The 24,675-nt window shown below is 35.0% G+C and overlaps 1 protein-coding gene across 1 annotated transcript in view; it reads left to right on the top strand.

Moving 5' to 3' along the window:
* LOC149775307 (uncharacterized) overlaps positions 1-24,675 on the top strand; it is a 100,656-nt gene that overhangs the window by 43,743 nt on the left and 32,238 nt on the right. Inside the window, exons 11-13 of the mRNA XM_089944358.1 lie at positions 4,461-4,693; positions 12,207-12,579; positions 17,381-17,690. Of these exons, the coding sequence (XP_089800484.1) occupies positions 4,461-4,693; positions 12,207-12,579; positions 17,381-17,690 (916 nt within the window). The remainder of the gene's footprint in view (positions 1-4,460; positions 4,694-12,206; positions 12,580-17,380; positions 17,691-24,675) is intronic.

Genomic DNA, 24,675 nt, shown 5'->3' with positions numbered 1-24,675 from the left:
TCAGATGAGCGCATGTTTTTTTCTCTCTCCTGTTAACTCTGAATGCAGTTGCAGGTCTAGCTGTCCTTGGAAGCTTCACTTGCACCCTCTCCAATTCCAGCTTCGAGCAAACTAAAAACCATACAAGGATCCACTATCAGCTTGAATTCCTTTGTGATTGGTAACTGGATTGGATTAGTTCCTGAATAAAGTCCCAATTTATTGCCCCTGAATCCTACTCCTTTTTGTACACAGACATATCAGATGCAGGATGGTGTGCTCACTTGAAACCAGAGTGAGTAAATTCTTTAGTGCATTTGTCTTACACCTCCATACCTTTCAAATTAATTCTGCAGGTTCACCACCCAGTCAGGATCTCTACATCTCAGCTCATTCTGGTGACCTCCCTAACAGCCATGGTTCAACAACCTACTCAGTCTGTCGGTTGACAAGCCGAGGAGAGTAGCACAGAGGAGGGACCTGCTATTACAGTATGGGGGATCTCTCCAGCACAACAACCCACAGATTCTCCACCTTCCTGATTGGCTCAGCTCAAACTGTTGATCTGCCAAGATCAGTTTTCAAGTAAGGTTGCCAACTGCATTGTGCAGGCTAGGAGGCAAACCGCTTTTAACATTTATGTTGCACAGTGGGGAATATTTTCTAACTGGTGCAGTAAGAAACATGTTGACCCTACCTGTCCCCCTTTAAATGCAGTTGCTGAATTCCATCTTTCCCTTTTCAAAGAAACTGAATGTTCTGTTTCTGCTGTTAAGTGCTATAAGGTAGCATGTTCTAACACTCTCAAGTTCTTGAAGGGTTCCATCATTGGGTCAGACCCTTATCTTTCTATTTCATCGGGTATTTTGAGCTTCATAGACCAGTATTTCATCAATGCCTAGCTGGAACCTTTGTTCATTGAATTTTTTTGTGACCTCTAAGTACAGCTTCCTTCAAGAACCTTGGGAGTGAACTGCATGTCATGTCAAAGGAAAAGGTTTGTTTATGGTTCAGTGGTAACAATTAGTGATGGAAATTGGTCAGAATTTCATAATTAATAATTGGTTACTAAGAGCAAATTTTAATTTTTGTTTGTTACATTTATATCTTTGTTCATGAGTTCAAAATGTTAATAAATGTACAGGAGTAATCTCTTTTAATGACATCTAAACTTAAACCTAATAAAAATATTACATTTTTTCTGTTGTGTTATTTTTGTGGCTGATCATTTTTATGTAACTGAAATACTGTTGCAGTCCATCAAAACCCTTTCATTTACATGTGATGTGCCTATGATTTAAAGTATAGAAGGACATGGTTTTCTTGCTTGTCATTATTTACAAACACTGCAAAGGATTTTACATTTAAACTGAAAGAAATCACCAAGATGTGTTTAAATTTATTAACTCAACAAGTTAATGGCTTAACCATGTAATCATGGTTATATGTTCCTAATTATGAAAGTTTGCACCTATGGAATATGGTATGGTTTTATATTTGTATGTTGTGAAGGGAATAAATAATTCATATAAACTTTAGTGGATTGGAAGCTCTATTTAGCTTAAGGTTTACACAGGAGTTTTACTACCCTCTGTGTTTTGCATGCAACTAAAAAGAAGTTGTCTCCCTTTACACTTCTGGAGTTTCACAATCAGTTAACTTACTGGTCTGCTCAACCAGCTGATGATCGATTATAATTGATAATTGGAACAACAATAGTAACTATGATTCAGTTTTTCTTCTTTGCCAACCAGGGTTGCTGGCAAAAAATCAGCTACTTTCATTAGCTCATAGTCTTGTTGAGATACCCTGTCTCAGTGCTAGGGATGATCAGGATAGGCTCTTTTACTCTTTTACTCTTTTTAGGCCTTAACTTTTTATTTGGCTTCCTCTGAAGGAGAAGGAAGGGTTGAAATTGTCTCCTTTTACAACTCTAGAGTTTCTAAGATATTTTAGCAGCCACCATTTCCAGGTGGATTGTCCTTACTTTAAAGAAAACTTCTCAGTTTGTCACCATGAGGGACATTTCTTTCATGAGAATTAAGTCCGATGAGATTAGACTTATTGCTGCATCTTGGGTCTACATTAAGCTCTCCTTTTTGGATGATGTAAGAATCACCTTCTTGTCTCAACCTGCCTTTCCTCTTATCTTGGACCTTTTTTGCACCAGAGTGAAAGTATTTACTCATTGGGTCCAATTGTGACAGTGCAGCATGTAGCCAAGCTATCTACCAGGCTACAAGTAGTCAACACCCCTGCTGTAAGGGTAAGTGTACTTATTTATTTCATCAATTTTTGTTGGAGACCATCAGCCTCCTACATTACTGGTAAAGTCAGAAATGCATCGGTAGCAGGCGATGTATTGCAGCTAATAAAATGCAGTTTTTGTTGTCTGGAGGGTATGTTCAAATTTTAATTATGTAATACTTAACCTGCTACTATTGCAAAGATCCCCACCCCCACCCCCAGCCCAACTCTGATGTCCTGTTTGTCTCGGTCCAGGTTAAAAGGGGGAGATATTCCATATATTGACTTAGACTAAGAAGTCAGACTGGGCTTATGTTCATTTCAATTTGGGGCCTCCAATTACTAATTACTAATTGGAGAAGAGTATATTTAGACTTGACTGGGTACTTGGCATATTGGAGAAGGAACACAGTGTTAGCAGGTAAGTATTGCATAATTAAAATTAGTTCATCTCATTGCAAATGATTCGGTTTGTAGGATAGATTAAAGTGAGAAGGATACAGTAAACTTGTGTGGAACATAAATTTGAGATAGAACAACATGTAAACATATTGTATGATTTTGTAGGATAATGTACATAAAACAATCTTGATACATAATAATAATACAAATAATAATAATACAGGTTACTGCATTTGTATGGGAAAAATTGAACGAGTTTTTTGGCTGGAATACTGCACAACCTTGGGAGTGCAGTATATCCATCCAACAAAACGAGTTCATATTTTCTCATACAAATGCAGTAACCTTTTTATTATATGCTCATTTTCTTATTCTATCTAAGGCTTAATTATATAAACAAAATACACTACAAGAAACATTGTAAATGAATGAATGCCATATTCCAAACTAAATACACAAGCGCAGATTTGTCATTACACAATGACATCATTATTAATGTGCACATAACGCCACCCAGATAAATTTGAACTTAGTCACGCGCTCGACATAACTTTCGAAAGAAAATGGCATGTCTAGTTAAAATTGAAATTTGCAATCAAATTGTGAATGAATGCGCATTGTAACAACTTTTCCTTTTGATCTGGAATGTATATATTTTGGTATTTTGTTTTGATTCGATGAAAGTTTGTGATTTTGGACTGGATTCATCTGTGCAAATTATACATGAAATACATCGAATTGAAGTGGCACAGGAGAAGCGTGTTTACTTTGCAAGTGTGTTTGTTCTGTCATTGACTATTTGAAATCATTATTGGGAAAAATATGAAGTGTTTCAATTGCAATTATCAAAAAGACGCTATTGAATTTAATGTTATTCATTTTGAGTACAGTAAGGAAGATGTAATTGCACTTGGAATATAGTCGAAATTACAGTACAATTTCGAAATGTGTAATCAAGCTTGAGAACTCATGACATGGCTCATGTAATTCGGATTTTCAGAACTAAGAAAGTACATTTTGAGGAAATTCTGGATGTAAAACAGTATGTATTTTTTTTTGCTATTCTTATTACCAGCTAAAGGAGACAGTTTATGCCTTTATAACTTGCATGTTATTTGTAGGTACCAAGCAGTTTTATGAATTCTGGTGTCTATTGCAAAATCTGAAACAGTGTATCAAAAAGTTAACGTGGAATGTAGCAAAACAGTTGGTATGTTGATGTCCATGAAACATCTACTTTAGTTCATTCAGAAACAAATTTAATCAACCAAAACGTATTGCGTCTACTATGTGAATGTACATGATTTGTTTACAAAGTAGTTCCTAATATACTATTGGGCACGTGTGTCCAGCGTGTGGGTGCAATATGGAGGTGTGCAATATCGTAAAATATTGAATTATTCTGATAATGTAAAGTTAACGGAGAAAAAAATGAGCATATAATAATAATAATAATAATGATGATGATTGTGATATTCAAATTCAGTGCATGATGTTTGTTCAAAACCCAATTTTGAAAGGTAAACTTCTGTGTATAAAGGTTATTTTTGCCTTTTCTCTTGGGTGTCTGCTACTAACAGATTTGACTGAGACCACACACACAAACGCACACACACACACACATAATCTAGTTAACTATATTAACTTTCCTTCTTTATTCATTGTTAAGTTGATTAGGCTGTGTACAATGACCCTTCCCCAATATTTGACCATAAAAGATCCCATATGACAGTGAATCCCCACAAATACTATTGGTTAGAAAGTTGGCATGTATGAGAGCTATTCAAACAAGTAGCAATTACAAAAAAGAGTTGCCTTTGTTCGTTCTGCAGATGAAGATATAGATGGTGTCAGTGTTGGTGGAATGGATGTGTCCGATATCGAGGATGAAGAAAGCCAACCACCACTACAAACAGCTCGGAGACCACACCAAGGGAACCAACGACCTCCTGGACCTCAACCCAATTTCCAACCCAGACCACCACCCAGGCATTATCAGCCACGTGCACCTCCACCTGGTCCTGCTGCCTCCAGGGTACAACCACCATCATATACTCAACCTATTGTAAGTATAATATGCAATTACCTGAATAAATATTAAAATTTGGCCATGTATTGATTTTTTAAAATTTGTTTCCTTATACCTGTTAACTGTTAATGTTTAGCTGGATCCAGTTTCAAAGTTCAGCCTTTCCAGCAGCTCTAGTTTTTCCTACTTTTCCTGTCTTTTCTTAAACTCTTTATTTTTCCCTACTTTTCTAAAATGGTCCATCTGCTTTTTATCAATTTTATGTTTAAAATTGATTATTAGCCATAACGAAGATGAATTTGGATATGATATACTGGTATGTGATGTCAAGCTGGGTGTTTAGGAAGGATGAGGCAATCTGGACTTAAGAGATAGCTAGTATGTGAATAAGAGCATGCATTTATTGTTCAAGCTTATGAGGTTAAGTCAAGGTTTTATTTTTTTTAGTAATTTGCATACTTTTTGTGCAACTTTTCTTTATTAAAAAAAACTTTTTTTTCTCATATTTAAAAAAAAAGCTTATCAGTATTCCTACTTTTCATAAATGGTTGCTGGAGGACAGTTTTAAATGTATTTGATAGTGTTGTATATAAAAATGATTTAATCATTGTAAAAGGTCCTTCTGGAAACCAAAAAAGTAGCTTTTAGCTCTACTAGTTGTTGTTGTTGTTGTTGTTCTAGGGTTTAACGCCATTTTTCAGCACAAGATAGGCTATACATGGTGGCCAGTATAACTGGTGGAGGAAGAACCCTGGCAAATCCAGGGAAGAACCACCGACCCACGAGAAGCTACTGGCAGGCTTTCCCACATACTAGTCAAGATCAGAAGAGATTATGGGATTGCTTGATGTCGGTTGTTTGTCATGTCATAATGACATCCATCTTCCAGTGTCCAACCAGCTGTTAGCACAAGTTTGTTATGCTAAATCTAAATGAAAATGGTGTTGATTTTATATCCAAAATGGCTACTATTGCAGCCATCTTGAAAATCTTTTAATACTCCTGAACAGAAAGTCATTTCAGATGGGTCCTAAATGAAAATGGTTCTTCTTCCTACAGTATGGCTGCCATCTTGAAAAGAAATCTTGTTATTACTACTCTTTGTGAGTGTATTGTCATATCAACATGGGAGTTTCACTAGATTTCTTATGATGTCTACTTGGTTCAGATAAACTGCAGTTTTGATGCTCAGTATGAAAACCAAACAGACATCTTCAGAATCTTCTTATTGCTTCTCCTCCAGACCACAGTCATATTGATATGTGCTTTTTTCACCAGATGACTTCTTATATCCAGTGACCACTCAGGTGGCCTAAGTGGTTAGAGCATCCACTTTGGATATGGGTGGTCGCAGGTTCGAACCCCAGCTGAGTCACGCCAAAGACTTATAAAAATGGTACTAGCAGCTGCCTTGCTTGGTGCTTGGTGCTCAGCTTTAAGAGGTTAGTGTTAGGACTGGTCAGCCTTGTGTCAGGATAATATGCAAATCACACACACAGATGATGACTAGTTGGTCCTGTAGTATTCATTCATACACCCTACAGTTTGTACCTCACCCCCAAGAGTTTAAAAGCAAAAGGCTTCAAGGACATAAAAAATGCACAAAACTGAGTCATTTTGTTCAGTAATTTATAAGTTTGATCCTGATTGTCGCCAGAGCGGTCTAAACACAGTCGACATATTTGCATGGCAAGTTTGTGTTTTCAAGCAGCATATGTGATAATTCAGTTTATTTGATAATCTAAGCAATTCCATACATTTTGGAGTTACATCTCTTTAAACACATGCATACAAGACTTCATTTTCATTTTTTCAGTTTGTTTGAGAAATATTAAAACTAGACATTGCAAAATATTGGTCATAGACAACACAGTTTTTACTGAAACAGACTATTCTAGAAACCAGAAAAGGACAATGAGCAGTCTGTCTGCTTGTTTACGTCAGAAGCTTCAGTTTGCTTTGAAACACCAAGTCAACAATATTAGGTACCCCTTGGTGACAGACAGGTTATAAATTATGAATGAAATGACTAAGTTTTGTGTATTGTTTATATCCTTAATGTTTTCACATTTAAAATTGAAGGGGGTAGAAACAAATGGGGGGATGTGCAAATACTGTAATAAAATGAAATGGTGCCAGTCTGACATTCAGTATGGCCACCACAGCAGTCATCATGAAAAATTTGTTATAGCTACTTTCCCCCTGGACAGAAAGTCCTGTCAGCAGGGGCTTTTCACCAGATGACTTAAGGTATCTGGTTGGTGTTAAATCCAAATTGTGCTGACATGATATCCAGTATGGCCATCACAGCAGCCATCTTGAAAATTGTATTGCTATTTCTCGTAGGTCTTCACTGAAAGACTTCTAATGATTATTCTGCTTGTACTAAATGAAAATGGTGCCAGATTGACATTCAGTATGGTCACCAAGGTAACCATCTTAAAATTTGGTTTCTGCTACTCCTCCTACATGGAAAGTCATTTTGACATATGGTTTTGACCAAAAGACTATTTATGATATCTAGTTGGTCCTGAATAAAAATGGTGCCTATCTGATCTCAGATATAGTTGCCACAATGAACATGCTGCAAATCTTGTCATTAGTTCTCCTGAATAGATCGTCATATCTACATGGGGTTTCACCAAAATCTAGATGATGAGGTCAGGGCAGACTTGTAGATACTGCATTTAATATCCAGATAACCAATGCTCTATGATTAGTTTTTGGGGATCAATCATTGAAACAGATAGTAATACTGTAAAATGTCAGCTCTCCTGGTTATTCACTTATACTACAGCTACCATGATGGACCAAATTTTTTAAATACTTTTTGCAATGTATATGTGTCTATAAATAAAACAAATTTCCCATTCATGATGCCACCATAGAACAGAATAACAAAATAGAAACAAACATGATGAGATATAATCTTATACAAATTTAATTGCAATTTATTATGAATAACTAAATTATCTTTTTTAAGTAAATGAATGTAAGTAGACAATGGAAGGAGAGGCAGATAAAAAGAGAGACATTATGACAAAGTCATTGTTGCTATACTGCCAGTTTGTAATGTGTCATGCATAAATGCCAAGCTAATCAAGCACAATTAAAGAATATTAATGTTCTGAACAATGGTATTATGTTTTACAAGCTCCTTGTAATTAACAGTTAATGTTCTGATCAGTGGTATTATGTTTTACAAGCTCCTTGTAATTAACAGTTAATGTTCTGATCAGTGGTATTATGTTTTACAAGCTCCTTGTAATTAACTGTTAATGTTCGCATCAACGGTATTATGTTTTACAAGCTCCTTGTAATTAACTGTTAATGTTCTCATCAGTGGTATTATGTTTTCCAAGCTCCTTGTAATTAACTGTTAATGTTCTGATCAGTGGTATTAAGTGGTATTATGTTTTACAAGCTCCTTGTAATTAACTGTTAATGTTCTTATCAGTGGTATTATGTTTTACAAGCTCTTAGTAATTAACTGTTAATGTTCTGATCAATGGTATTATGTTTTACAAGCTCCTTGTAATTAACAGTTAATGTTCTGATCAGTGGTATTATGTTTTACAAGCTCCTTGTAATTAACAGTTAATGTTCGCATCAATGGTATTATGTTTTACAAGCGCCTTGTAATTAACAGTTAATGTTCTGATCAACAGTATTATGTTTTCCAAGCTCCTTGTAATTAACTGTTAATGTTCTGATCAACGGTATTATGTTTTACAAGCTCCTTGTAATTAACTGTTAATGTTCGCATCAACGGTATTATGTTTTACAAGCTCCTTGTAATTAACAGTTAATGTTCTGATCAATGGTATTATGTTTTACAAGCTCCATATAATTAATTGTTAATGTTCTGATCAGTGGTATTGTGTTTTACAAGCTCCTTGTAATTAACAGTTAATGTTCTGATCAATGGTATTACGTTTTACAAGCTCCTTGTAATTAACTGTTAATGTTCTGATCAACGGTATTATGTTTTACAAGCTCCTTGTAATTAACAGTTAATGTTCTGATCAACGGTATTATGTTTTCCAAGCTCCTTGTAATTAACAGTTAATGTTCTGATCAACGGTATTATGTTTTCCAAGCTCCTTGTAATTAACTGTTAATGTTCTGATCAACGGTATTATGTTTTACAAGCTCCTTGTAATTAACAGTTAATGTTCTGATCAACGGTATTATGTTTTACAAGCTCTTTGTAATTAACAGTTAATGTTCTGATCAGTGGTATTATGTTTTACAAGCTCCTTGTAATTAACAGTTAATGTTCTGATCAACAGTATTATGTTTTACAAGCTCCTTGTAATTAACAGTTAATGTTCTGATCAGTGGTATTATGTTTTACAAGCTCCTTGTAATTAACTGTTAATGTTCTGATCAACGGTATTATGTTTTACAAGCTCCTTGTAATTAACAGTTAATGTTCTGATCAGTGGTATTATGTTTTACAAGCTCCTTGTAATTAACTGTTAATGTTCTGATCAACGGTATTATGTTTTACAAGCTCCTTGTAATTAACTGTTAATGTTCTTATCAGTGGTATTATGTTTTCCAAGCTCCTTGTAATTAACTGTTAATGTTCTGATCAACGGTATTATGTTTTACAAGCTCCTTGTAATTAACTGTTAATGTTCTCATCAGTGGTATTATGTTTTCCAAGCTCCTTGTAATTAACAGTTACTGTTCTGATCAATGGTATTATGTTTTACAAGCTCCTTGTGATTAACAGTTAATGTTCTGATCAGTGGTATTATGTTTTACAAGCTCCTTGTAATTAACAGTTAATGTTCTGATCAACAGTATTATGTTTTCCAAGCTCCTTGTAATTAACTGTTAATGTTTGCATCAATGGTATTATGTTTTCCAAGCTCCTTGTAATTAACAGTTAATGTTCTGATCAATGGTGTTATGTTTTACAAGCACCTTGTAATTAACTGTTAATGTTCTGATCAGTGGTATTGTGTTTTACAAGCTCCTTGTAATTAACTGTTAATGTTCTAATCAGTGGTATTATGTTTTACAAGCTCCTTGTAATTAACTGTTACTGTTCTGATCAATGGTATTATGTTTTACAAGCTCCTTGTAATTAACTGTTAATGTTCGCATCAATGGTATTATGTTTTACAAGCTCCTTGTAATTAACTATTAGTGTTCTGATCAATGGTATTATGTGTTACAAGCACCTTGTAATTAACTGTTAATTTTCTGATCAATGGTATTATGTTTTACAAGCTCCTTGTAATTAACTTTTAATGTTTTGATCAATGGTATTATGTTTTCCAAGACCGCTCCAGTGGCCTTGTGGTTAGAGTATCTGCCTCAGATGCGGGAGGTCGTGGGTTCGATCCCCAAAGACTTACAAAAATGGTACTAACAGCTGCCTTGCTTGGCGCTCAGCATTAAGAGGTTAGTGTTAGAACTGGTCGGCCTGGTGTCAGGATAATGTGACTTGGTGGGACATCATGCTACATGTCTGCGGCATGATGCCTCACTGCTAGACATCACAATAATCTGCCACACTGCAGACATTGTAGTGATATGACTGAAAAATTGTTAAAGCTATGTTAAAAATCTAAATCACACACACACACGTTTTACAAGCTCTTTGTAATTAACTGTCATACAATCCATGATGAATGAACCGGCAATACAAGTTAATCAGTTACTGTCACAGATATGAATAGGATACATGTCAGCTGAGTCTACTTACATCAATGCCCTTTGACACTTGTTCACTATTGTACTTTTTAACCAAACTTTGATCATCTAGATGACCAAATATCCTGACAAAATTGCCACCCTCCCTCTGATAGGTCAGGATATTATAGGAAAATAATATTAGTCTCTGAGACAATCCATTCATCTAAAGCCAAATTAGTTGGGTAATCAAGGTTTCAAGAATGGCAGCAAGATTTTTTTTTTTTTAAATTGGTTCAGAGAAAATGCAAATTGGTTCAGTGATTTGCCTGTTAGAGTTTGTATATTTGTAGCCATTTAATTTCACTGACTAACCTTTGCAAAGACCCAAAATAAGAATACAAAATAATAAAACTATGTCAATTACAAACCTGTTAAAATAATATAACAACCTGTATGGTCACAAGTTAAAACACATGTCAAGATCAATCACTTTACACTCTACATTAAAGAGAGCCAATGCAGCCTCTAAACATTAATGCTATTCAGTTCTTAAAGTACATATATATGATATTTTACTTAAAATTACATCAGTAATTTCTGATGATTATGGCATTAACACAGTGGCTTGAGAATGGTAAATTCACCAGAGATCTCCATTGGTTTGGATAATGTTATCATTCCTTATGTAAACCAAACACTTAATCAGCTTCTCCTTGACTGATATGATTAGCAGACAGTCTAAATATTGATGTCTTCGGAGTTCATGAAAGTATGAAGATGCTAACTAAATTGAAAGACAGTTGAGTCCTTGTTTGAGCCTGACTTATGTCCAAATCAACATCACCCACTAGACCGTACAATAGATAAAGACTAAAAAGATGGACGAATATCACAGTTCCACAACTTGTATGCTAATTTTGTCACCATAGAGACCATCATGAAAAAGGAAGTTGTCACTGGTAAAGATAGTGTACCTTAAAGTAGACATTAAAACCTCAGCAATCAAGCTAATTAATTTTAGCATTATTGACCTAACAAACATTTATGTGTCGCAGATTTGATTGACTTGTGGTTGTGTCTGAAAATCAGTGAAGTGTGAGCTTCATACTATGTGATAATTAGTGCATATACATGATATTTCATTATTATTTGTGTTTCAAGCAATAGTCTTAGTATTTTAGTCTTCTTGTTTATTTAGATTAAGCTTGCGTAGATAAAATGAGACATACTTTCAGGAGGATTTATCTTTTTCAACAACAGTTTCACTTGAATGGAGAATCAATTTTAATAAGTATTTATTCTTATGATACCATTATTATTTCTTTCATTTTCAATAATATTAGTGTTTGAATACCTTATGCTTTTTCTCATTTCTCTCTAAAAATTATTTATCTCAACATGTTAATTTAAGACAATGACTGGAAATGACAGTTACCATATACCATATGGTGATGATATATAATTGAAACAATACAAAAGGCATTATAGTTCCTTTTTCTAAAGGGTTTAATAAAACAAACATGTTAAAGCTAAGATTTTATTACCAAATTACAGTAATAGTGTTGATTTATCAAATAGACTTGTTGATATCTAGGAATGTTTCAGTAAGAAAATGAATGGTGACCTTCATAATGTATGGCTTATTTTTCATTGGGTCTTAAATTCATGTTTTGGGACAAAAATGAAATCCATGAAAATTGGTACTGCACAAAAATTAGTGCAACCACAGTATAACAAATATTCAACAAAAGCCTGTTGTGATATGAAATTTGAGTTTTGCATTTTGTTTGAGTTTATAACTTTCTGAAATATAACTCTGCAATTTTAACTTGTTTGATTATTTTCTTCTTTGGATACAGTATTGATATGTGGATGTAACTTGCATTTCTCATTATAGCAACCTCCATATAGAAAAAGCCAGCCAGAGTTTGGAGATAATGCTCAAAATTATAACAGTATCCAACCCAGGCCACCTCCTCGTATTTCTACAACAAACCAGCGAATTACATCAGGATTTTTCAACCAGCGCACACCTGCCAGTACAACAGACAGCTACCCATCTCCCAACAGACCTAAACCTGCCCCTAGACCTCAACGAATGCAGCAAGTCCCCAAGCCCCCTATTCTAACCTCCCCACCTCCTGGTAGACCGGGCTCAGGGCCCTCAATACGAGAACAAATCACTAGTCCACCACTGTCTAGTCAAAGCCCCGACCAGTCCAGTGCTCGGCAAGATAACAGGCCAGATTCTGGCAGTACAAGGCCTCCAGGTAAGGGAAAAGTAAATTTGCTATGCTGAGAATCCATGGGATTTTCACTAAAGACTTAATATATCATGTTGGTCCGAAAGAAAATGTTGCCAGTCTTATGTCCAGTATAGTCACCACAGCAGCCATCTTGAGAATCTTGTTGCTGCTTCTCCTCCTGAATGGAAAATCTTATAAGTTGTTGTACTTATTGGTCTTGAATCTAAATTATGGCGAGTTGATATCCAATATATGGTGAGTTGATATCCAATATGCCAACCATAGTGGCCATGTTAAAAATCTTATAGCCACTTTTGGATGGAAAGCCATATCAACATTGGGTTTTCTTATAATGTCTAGTTTGTACAAAATGTAAACAATGCTGATCTGACATCAGTACAACCATCATGGCAGCCATCTTGAAAATCATAATATTGTTACTCCCCCCATATGGAAAGTCGCATCATCTTAACACAAGAAGACTTAGAAATCTAGTTGGTCCTAAAATAAATTTTGTACATTGCAGATGAAAGAAATTGTGTTAAATTCACCCTGGTTATGTGCCCACCATAAGGCAGATGTTATGATGTTGTCTGTCCATCTGTCAGTTACCTAGTTGGTTTCTGCATAATAACTCAAATTGCTTACTCTCTTAGGTTACCAAACTAAAATGATTTTGGGCTTATGCTGAAAGGTACAACTTAACTGACTGAAAGAAAGAAAATGGTTTTGCATAAAACTCTATTTGTCCAGTATCTAGTGGCCAAACCTTAGGGGATGGCTTGCACATGGGGCAAGAAAGAAGCCTATTGATTTTGGAGTCGAAAGGTCAAAAGTCAAGGTCACAGTGACTGAGAGAAGAAATAGGATTTCCACTCTGTAATTATAGGTTACAGCATTTGTATGGGAAAATATGAATGAGTTTTTCTGATGGAAATATTGCACGTCCTTGGCAGTGCAGTATACCTATCTGACAAAACAAGTTCATAATTTCCCTTAAAATGCAGTAACCTTTTTATGTTATACTCATTTTCTTATTCTAAGACCTAATTATATAAACAAAAATACACTACAAGAAAGAAAGTAACTGAATGTATGCCATATTCCAAAGTAAATACACAAGTGCAGATTCATCATTACACAACAACAACATTATTAATGTGCACGTAACTCCGTACAGATAAATTTGAACTTTGTCGTGTACTAGACATAACTTTTGAAAGAAAATGGTATTTTGATCTACTTAAAATTGAAATTTGGAGTCATATTGTGAATGAATGCTCATTGGAACAACATTTCCATTTGATCTGAAATTAATAGATTTTGGTATTTTTGTCAGTTCTACAAAATTTTGTGATTATGGACTGGATTTATATGTGTCAATTCTACATACAGTAGATTGGATTTGTGTTGACATCTGCAGTGTGTTTCTGTTCTTTCATTGAATGTTTGAAATCATGATGTGAAAAAAAATATAAAGTCTTTCAATTGCAATTATCAAAAAGACGCTGTGGAATATAATGTTTGTTTCATTTTGAGTGCAGTAAGGAGGATGTAGTTGGATTATAGTCGAAATTATAGTACAATTTTGAAATGTGTAATCAGGCTTGAGAACCCATGACATGGCTCATGTAATTGGATTTGCAGAACTAAGAAAGTACATTTTGAGGAAATTCAGGACGTAAAACTGTCAGTATATTTGTTGGCAATTTTATTACCAGCTAAAGAAGACAGCTTATACCTTGTCACTTGCATATTATTTCAAAGTCAGCTTGATATCCATATCTTTCTTTACATGGAAGGTATGAAAACCAATCTAGCATCGCAGGAGGCCAACATGGTGGTGGCAAAGCATAGCTGCTTAGACCAGATGGCCTAGCAAACTTTAAACGTTGCTAGATCAAGTGATACATGCATGAAATCGATATGAAAATTACTTATTTTCTCAGAAATTGTGAGTTGTAAAATCATTGTTTTTAATCTGCTGTAAGACGAGATAAAACTACGTTGTTGATGAAATGTGACCTGGTGCTCGTGATTTGCATTGCTAGTTGCATGAGTACTGTACAAATATCAAACAACCCACCTTTTCAAAGGTTGTAGAGAAAAAAAGAAAAAAAAATATTAAATGAAAGTCGTATACTGGTTGTAATTAAAATACAAAAGCGAAAGAACACAAAATTCTCCATATTTATATATATCACGTGACCACCATGTTGACATGTGATCTCTGCTTGATAAATCAGACTGGTCAGATTGCAGGTTTTTACAAAAAGTATCTGACTTTCATTTAATATAATTGAATTTCTGTACAACAACATTATAAAGGAGTTTGTTGTTGATATCATGTGAATATTGGACTTCCGATGTCATTTTTTGAGATTTGTGAAGTTATGTGGCTGGTAATGAAAATGGTGAGTACTGGGTCAGGTTTCATCTACACCATAGTTTTGTCTCATTTGATTGCAGATTAACGACATAACGATTATAATACTTGCCATTTCTGAGAAAATAATGGTGAAAATAAAGGTTAATTCACCAGATTGGATTCATGCAATGGTTGTCTGAGAGTTATGCGTTGGTTTGTCACTGTCTTTTGAATGTATATGTAGTTTTTCAGTCTTCTTGCGATTCTGAAGTGACAAAAGACACATGAGAAAAGTCGAATTGAGTGGAGGGTTGTGGCCACACTTGCATTCCTTGTGTTCATTTATTTACCGATAAGGTGATTTCAGATTGTCAGAGATTTCGCCTAACTATATTGATAAAATGTCAGACTCCTTGAACCGGTAACCCAGAAGATCCTATTTACTATGTATCTGTTAGAATCATACAAATAACTTCATTTTATAAAGATGGAAATTTATACCTTAAAAAAATTATGCATTTTAGTCAAAGTTTCCAAAATTGTCTGTTGCCCAACATGTCAGCTTGCCACTAGAATGGGATTCTCACAAAATTTCCTGGCGTATAGTCTGTTTATAAATTCTTTAGTATTTTTCCCCCAAAACAAGACATTGTAAACACATTACACCCTATTCATTCATTGTTGTTTCTCTTCCATATAAAAGCTCATTTTTTTAAATATAAAATATTGAATTTTATTAAAAATTTTTTTACAAGATCGGTTTAGTTGGCTTAATATTGCTTGCCATTTATTGGCAATGTTACATTGAATTTTGTGAAACTAGCTTTAAAACCTGATCAAATTACTCGACTGAACTGCTGACAGAAACAGTCCAAAGTAATGTATTTAATTTCTATAGCCTGATGGATAAACATTACATCGTTTCAAAGCTGTGCACAGAATTGGCCGACATATTGCGAGTCATGAAAACACGGTGGTGGTATCCAGTGTGTCCAAAATTAATATTATTTTGAGCAGAATATTGTGCTGACAATTGCTTTTTTCAAATGATAAGCATTACAGTATTTTATTTTCGTCAATTGGTCATATACGGCTTGCATTTTACTTAAGTATTGGAGACGGAAGCCTTAGGTATGCAGAAATCCAGACAGCATTGTACATATTAAAAAATTATATGAGCTCCTGTACACAAATTGTATTTTTATAAAATTCAGTCCTTGTTTATACAACAGTATATAATTTTGAAGGTCTTTTGTCAAAATTTAAATCAACCCTTTTGAAAATGTTTTTTAAATGATGGATTTTTAACCAGCTCATCTTAAGGAAATTAGGTTGTTTGAAAAATTTTGTTTGGGATTTTATTGGCATTGATAAATTCAGGGTTAAACTCTTTTCGTTACAAGGCAAGATTCTAATTATTTGCGTTTATTTATTTTTTCATACTGTAATAGAAAATGTTACTTTCTATGAAATGCATATATATATTGTTATAGAATTCTCTAGAATTAAAGGTTTGAAAGGAAACAAAACATAATTTCTGTTCATTCTGTTGTTCTCACTTAGCATCATAATGCATCAGAATAAAGTTTGAATTTTTATTCTGTACATTGAAATGACTTTACATGCTAATTTATAGGAATATAATCAAATTTCTTGCATGTGATACATTTTGTGGTTTTGTACATGATCATCTTTTCTGACTTCGATGTTTTTGGAGAGTCTTGAAAGAAACATCTTTAGATTTAGAAAATGCATGTTTTATAATCTAAAATGTTCTTTAATTCCATTTAGTAATGGTCATATGTGAACCTTGAAAATAATTTCAACCTGGAAAAACCCTGGAAATGACCTGGAAATTTATCTTTAGAAAAGCATGGGAACCATGTGGATAGCTTGTACTTGGGGTTAGGAAGACCTTTCTCAATTTCTGACTCCAAAGGCTTAAGATCGAGGTCACTGTGAATGAAAAAGAAAAATTACATGCACAGTAACTTGAATTATCCATCATCTACAGTTGCCAGACTTTGTAAATGGTCTGTATTTATGGTGAGGAAGAATTTTATCGGTCACTGTGATTAAAGGATAAAAATTGTTTCTGCAAAATAACATAATTTCTACTTCACATACAACCTTTTACGTAGGTAAGGAAGAAGTCTGTTGATTTGGGCATCAAATGTTCACAGATTAAGGTAACTGTGACTAAAAAAAGACAAATGGTTGCTGCTTTTAAATCAGGTAAAAAAGAAGCCTGTTTTGGGGAGAAAAGTTCAAAGGTCAAAGTCACTGAGTGAAACAAGAAAAATAGTTCCTGCATAAAAATGTCAGCTATCTAAATAGACAATTAAACATTGGACAAGTGTGTAATGTTCTGTTCACAATACTCTTGTTAAATGCTCTTGGACAAGTGTGTAATGTTCTGTTCACAATACTCTTGTTAAATGCCCTTTTTTTTACCAGGTGTACTTGAAGGTAAAAAGTTGATGCCTCCTCCATTGTTAACTCCACTAGAAAATGCTCCAAAACTGCCTAACATCGATAGTATGGAAAACATCGGCAAGAAAAAGAAGAAGAAAAAGAGAAACCGTGACAGTAGTAATAAAGATGCTGAAAGGGACATGAAATCTCCCCCAGAGGATCTGACCCCACCCCGGGGATATGCAGCCCCTCTTCACCCGCCACCCTCAGCCACAGTGAGGCAACAGAGGGCGCAGTCAGGCCATCCATCACCAAAATTTTCTAAAGGAAATCCACAGAGACATGAAGGAAGGTAGGAGGCAACTGTAATTCTAATTTACTTCTTGCAAGAGAGCTTTTGGCATAAAAGTGTATGCTGTCTGATAAGTTTGCATTTGTGGATATGAAACTTGTTCCAAACATGCATACTGAAGGTATTTTTTATTTATGCAAACAATACTTTTTTAGTTTGATCAAGATTTTAATTCCAGTGACTTTACTTGGTTGTTTATCTAGATCTACTTTACAGCTTTTATTGCCTTTCAAATCAGAAACATCAAGGCATCAAAGTAGGTGACTGTAATCAACATTTTATCTTACAATAAAAAAAAAATCTTTAAAAGCCCTTTTTATCACTTGAATTGAATTCAAGCATCTAGATTTATTTTTTTTAAATCTGTTCTAAAATGTTTAGGATAAACTCTTGGCATGATGCTTGGGTACCAATTGTGAGGATAAAGTTGCAAATTTGAGTTTTTGCACATCCAGTTCAAAAGAGAATTGGTTATAAAGCATGATTGAGGATTGTGCAGTTTTTGTTTGTTCCCACTTTTAAAAGCTTGGCAATCATGGTTTTGGATCTAGCATCTCCCTCAAGGCCTTGGTAATAAAGAGTATACCTCCTTCATTACAGTTTACCTCCTTTATATCTTGGAACTCAACTACTTATAACTTTGTACAGACCAGCTCATATTCCTTTATCATGACTTTCTGGTACATATTGCTGTATAAGTTATGAACTGCCTGTGGATAGCTGAGTTTGTGCCAAGATACTTTACTCTTTTTCTATCAAAACATTGACAGTGGTTACCATAGATTCAGCATAAAAGTCACTATTAGTTGGATAAATAACCATTATTTTATGGTGATAAGGGGCCTTAATGGTATGTGAACTTCTTTCTTGCTTTATACTTTTTGTTTGTGTGGGGTAATTACCTGTTCATAAACTGACAAAAAATGTTTAGCATAGGAGTTTCATATAATGTGCATTGTTATACTCTCCTTAAGAGGGCCTCAAGGGAAAATAGTCCTTGACTAATGAGTCACCCTCTTTAAATAAAGCACTATTATTATTATTATTATTATTATTATAGGCTGGTAATTGAATAAGGCATCTTTGAGTTTAAACTGATAATTTAAAGTTTGTAAGATTTCATTAGAAATGCAGGGCTTGTAATCTCCCCAAATACAGCACAATTTTATGTGATAATATGTGTGAGAAGATATCACATTAAGAAGAAGGAAATAAAAAAACAGTTTTTGTATGGACATGTTTGTGTTTTAATAATTTACCCAAACTCTGTTTTTCCTTTTAATACATTCCCTGATCACAATAATATTAGGAAGAAACACTGTTACTTCAACAATCCATTTCATAAAAATTTCATCTTTTCCATATATATTAAAGAGAGAAAAAGTTGTGAAACCCTTACCAATTAACTCCACTGACCATCACTAGGTAACCCTTACCCATTAACTCCCCTGACCATCACTAGGTAACCCTTACTCATTAACTCCCCTGACCATTACAATACAATGGGTACAATCAGTTTCATACTATACACCTCTAAAAATTTAAGATATGCAGCAAGGGTTCAATCATTCATTGACTAAGGTATTTATTTCATGTTGCAGTCATTTTTTTTAAATTGGTTGATAATTAATAGAATTATTTTGCATTAGTGGATTTAGTTTTTTCTGACCATTCACTCCAACATGGTATCATTCATACCCATTGTTGGTGTTTTTCCACACACTGTCCATATCTTCTCACTCTTTATTACATAAAAAGTGTTGATTATTTACATATGGTAAAATTTTTGAGCTGCTTTTTCCTATAAAATGAATACAATCAGCTGTCCTTCTATCTACTACCTCCGTTGGCAAATATCAAGTAAATATCCAGCTGACTGAGGGACAAAATGCAGGCAACACCAAGGCTTTCTTTTCTTTTCTCTGAATACATTCCCCAGTCACATTATATTAGGAAAATATCTCCCAGATCCAGCCCTCCAAAACAGATGAAACTTGTATCCTTTCCCTGTAGACCAAAGGTAGAAAGTCATACTAGTTACCTCACCCTTACCATGGTTTCCAGGTTTAAGCATTTGCAGAGCACTATGAACATAATACTGCAAAATCTCAAATATTATGTGATTACAACCTATTCATCCAGAAAATTGTTATAATAGTATGTAGGAAGCTATTTGCTGCAAGTGGTGATCATTAATTTTTTGATGAATATATGAGTTTTCTTTCTGTGTTGTGAACTGTTTGTTCTGACCTTGTGCACCAACTCAGTATTATTGGTACTTTTTGGTTGTTTGGTCACATTCCCTGCATAGATATTTTCACTTGTTTAATTAATGAGTGTTGCTCTTGACTTGTTAATACTTAGAGGTTATTTTCTATTTTATTTTCGTCACTCATGTCATTTCAGTTAAACAATGACAACAAAGTGAATGAAGTGCAAGAAATGTAAAGCTAACTCATGAAAAATGTTTTGCTTGCACAAGGTTTTCATCCTCCTCAACCTCAGCTAGCATTTTTTAGCATCCTTTAACTGTGTCTGTGAGTGAAATAATTGAGATAGAGATATTAATGCATGCTGGATTAAATCCATATAAACTGCACACACACACACATGCACACACACACACACACACACACACACACACACACACACTGTATGTTGAGGACACTGTTTCAATATAGCATACACTCACAAAATATGATAAAATTACCATATATACTTGTGTATAAGCCCAGTAATATAGGAAAAATTGAAAGTCTGGAAAAAGAGGGGGTCGGCTTATCCATAGGTGAGGTCTAAATTTGACAATTTTCAAGTTTTTTTTGTAGACTATCATAATGGCTGTAAATCTTGGGACACAGAATAATAATAATTTTTTCTGTATCCGAAGACATGTATGTGTAAAAAAACGTACAGTTTCGGTTTCCCAAGAATTACTAAACTGTTATAAACTACTATAATGATAGTTTTTGTTGTTATTTAGTATGTGCATTTTTTCTGATTTCTCCAACATGAAATTAAATAAAGGTAAATAAAGACTTCACCATTCAAAGGCCTTTTCAAATTTACCTGAGTGACTAGGCTGTACTTGTATAATGTACAGTACTTACACAGTGCAAATCGTGCTTAGCGTCACTTAATCCTTATTTATTCCCAAAATTATTAGATGCAAATTTTCCTTTATTCATTGATTCTACCAAATCACATTCATCCAGATCACATTTCAGCTAGATATACAAAGCTGTTTTATTTATGTTGATCCATGCTCTCACAAGTTAGTCTTTTTCAATGATATATGCGATTTTACAAATTGAGGTAATCTTTATGAAAGGTACATATTATGTTTAATGCACAGAACTAGCATATCTTCTTATAACTGTTGAGATTCATGAAAGAATGGTAATAATAAAGGCTAAAATTCTGAATATAGATTGACTAAGATCATCATCGATCTATTTTAGTTTTGTGTTTTGGCTGAACAAAATTATTACATACCACTCATTGGAAAGCTGGTTGTTTTGGCATCTCCTTTGTTTATAATTGGCAGATTTGTCTTTTGTTTTCCAACAGCAATCCAGGTCAGTTAATTGTTAACTCCCTGAAACTGGCTTGAGTTCAGAGGAACTTTTTCCAGCAGTTAAAAAGTATTTTGATGTGTGGTTGCCTTTTACTCCACAACATTAACGCAATTACTATAGCTGTATGAAATGAGGTTAGGATCGCTTATATCAAAGCAAACTGCAACTCAGATTTTATGGTATTATAATAATTTTCAAGGCATTATTTCTGGAACTTCATTATTGTATTTGGGAGATATTATTTAAGTTTAGTGTAGTGGTGCCTATGATTTGAATCCTAGGGATGTACTTTATAAAGCGGGATGTGCTACATTCAGCACAAGTTATGCGCCATTATGTAAATATGCTTACTAGCCTAAATGTAAGCATTGAACCAAACACTGTTGTTGTTCATTGTTGTCATAATGGGATCACATTTTATTGAGTTAGGTATTTACAAGTTCAGGACAAAATACAAACATAATTACTGGTGCATTGATACAAAATTCTAATGCAGTAATGCACAAACAAATAATAATTAACTCAAGTCAAAAGGGAGAGGTACTGTTACGGGAACCCACAAATGCCCAATTCTCATCAAAAGGGAGAGGTGCTGTTACAGGAACCCATGAATGCCCAATTCTTATCAAAATGGAGAGGTACTTATTACAGGAACCCATGAATGCCCAATTCTTGTCAAGAGGGAGAGGTACTGTTACAGGAACCCACGAATGCCCAATTCTTTTCAAAAGGGAGAGGTACTGTTACAGGAACCCATGAATGCCCAATTCTTGCCAGAAGGAAGAGGTACTGTTACAGGAACCCATGAATGCCCAATTCTTATCAAAAGGGAGAGGTGCTATTACAGGAACCCACGAATGCCCAATTCTTGTCAAGAGGGAGAGGTACTGTTACAGGAACCCACGAATGCCCAATTCTTTTCAAAAGGGAGAGGTAAACTTACAGGAACCCATGAATGCCCAATTCTTATCAAAAGGGAGAGGTGCTGTTACAGGAACCCACGAATGCCCAATTCTTGTCAAGAGGGAGAGGTACTGTAACAGGAACCCACGAATGCCCAACTCTTGCCAGAAGGGAGAGGTAAACTTACAGGAACCCATGAATGCCCAATTCTTATCAAAAGGGAGAGGTGCTGTTACAGGAACCCACGAATGCCCAATTCTTGTCAAGAGGGAGAGGTACTGTTACAGGAACCCATGAATGCCCAACTCTTGCCAGAAGGGAGAGGTAAACTTACAGGAACCCATGAATGCCCAATTCTTATCAAAAGGGAGAGGTGCTGTTACAGGAACCCACGAATGCCCAATTCTTGTCAAGAGGGAGAGGTACTGTTACAGGAACCCACGAACGCCCAATTCTTTTCAAAAGGGAGAGGTAAACTTACAGGAACCCACGAATGCCCAATTCTTATCAAAAGGGAGAGGTACTGTTACAGGAACCCACAAATGCCCAATTCTTATCAAAAGGGAGAGGTACTGTTACAGGAACCCATGAATGCCCAACTCTTGCCAGAAGGGAGAGGTAAACTTACAGGAACCCATGAATGCCCAATTCTTATCAAAAGGGAGAGGTACTGTTACAGGAACCCATGAATGCCCAATTCTTATCAAAAGGGAGAGGTGCTGTTACAGGAACCCACGAATGCCCAATTCTTGTCAAGAGGGAGAGGTACTGTTACAGGAACCCATGAATGCCCAACTCTTGCCAGAAGGGAGAGGTAAACTTACAGGAACCCATGAATGCCCAATTCTTATCAAAAGGGAGAGGTACTGTTACAGGAACCCATGAATGCCAAATTCTTGTCATCATCAGATCATATCATACACAATCTCAATTAGGCAGAAACAACTTATATTAACTTATAACATTTCCTTGTAATAATCATACATGCCAACCGTGTGAGAGGTATACACATAATTTTTGCCAATATAAGTTTGCCTAAATAAACGCATTTAGAACTTACTGTGTGCATCTTCTGATGTTTTGGACTTGTGGGTTGGCTTATGCACGGGTCATGAGCTTTTTAATGTATTATGTATTCAGTTTTGGGGATCGGCTTATACATGAACAAGCATATATGTGAGGATATATGGTAAATAAGCAGTTGACATAGGGACACAAAAGCTGTACTATATATTAATACTGTTCTTCAGCGAGAGAGAAAGAGAGAGGGGGATGCATACAGACAGAGATACAAAGTGGAATAGTTTGCTTCAAGTCCAACTGCAAACACCACTGACCCTGATCTGCCGTGATTGTTTAGTGTGCTGGCAGATCAGGGTCTATGTTGTTTGTTCTGCTGAGTTCTAACAAATTGCATAGACCCTGATCTGCCAGCACATTATGCAGTAGCGTATCTGGGTCTGTGCAATTTTGCAGTTGGTTTGACTAGTAAACATGTATACATACAGTTCAGAGATCATATCAATATGACAAACTGCACTCAGAAAATGTCTAAAATCTGAAATTATGTTGTTGGTAATCTTCATCTGCTTGTAAGAACAAAATCTAAAATAAATATCTGTATTTGGTAATCTCCATATGCCTATAAGACAAAGTCCAAAATCCACATCTGTAGTTGATCATCTCCATGTAGCCACAAGAAAAGTTTTAATTCCATATCTATATTTGGTAATCTCAATGCATCCATGCAGCATACATGTGTCATTGAACTATGCCAGATTAAATTTTGACTGCTTCAGGCAGTATAATAAACAAAATATTCTCCTGTGTTGTTGTTTGCTGTACAGAGTTAAATCCAACTTTCACTCTTTGTCTCTCAAATTCCATATCTATATTTGGTAATCTCAATGCACCCATACAGCATACATGTGTCATTGAACTATGCCAGATTACATTTTGACTGCTTCAGGCAGTATAATAAACAAAATATTCTCCTGTGTTGTTGTTTAATGCTCTACAAAGTTAAATCCAGATTTCACTCTTTGTCTCTCAAATTAAAAAGAGAGGTGTGGATTCAGACAAGTGCAATCATGATAATGGAAAATAGTTCTTTTATTAATTCTTAAGAACTGCATGCTAATATTTAAATGTACATACATGCCATTTTTCTGCATATGATAGGCTATGTCATGACAGCCAGAATAACTGGTGGAGGAAGAGCCCACTGATCCATGGGAAGCTAATGGCAAGCTTTCTCACATACCCACATTGGCTGAGCCTGTGACTTGAACCCATGTGGACAGAGGTGCGATGGCAGTAATTGGTAAAGAATGGCACTCAGTACCACCTGGCCATGGGTGTCCCTCTTTAAACTGATAAACAACACTAAGGATCATACTCTATCAATGTTCCATGGTGACCTTACTATATTTATGTGTGTACTTGTTTGTGTGAGTGTACATGTCTGTGTCTTTGTGTTTTGTCAACGACCTTGGCATAAAAAT

Source organism: Sinohyriopsis cumingii, chromosome 19, assembly GCF_028554795.1.
Source record: "Sinohyriopsis cumingii isolate HCF-2022 chromosome 19, ASM2855479v2, whole genome shotgun sequence".
Classification (NCBI taxonomy): domain Eukaryota; kingdom Metazoa; phylum Mollusca; class Bivalvia; order Unionida; family Unionidae; genus Sinohyriopsis; species Sinohyriopsis cumingii.
This window is presented reverse-complemented; position numbering and strand designations above follow the sequence as displayed.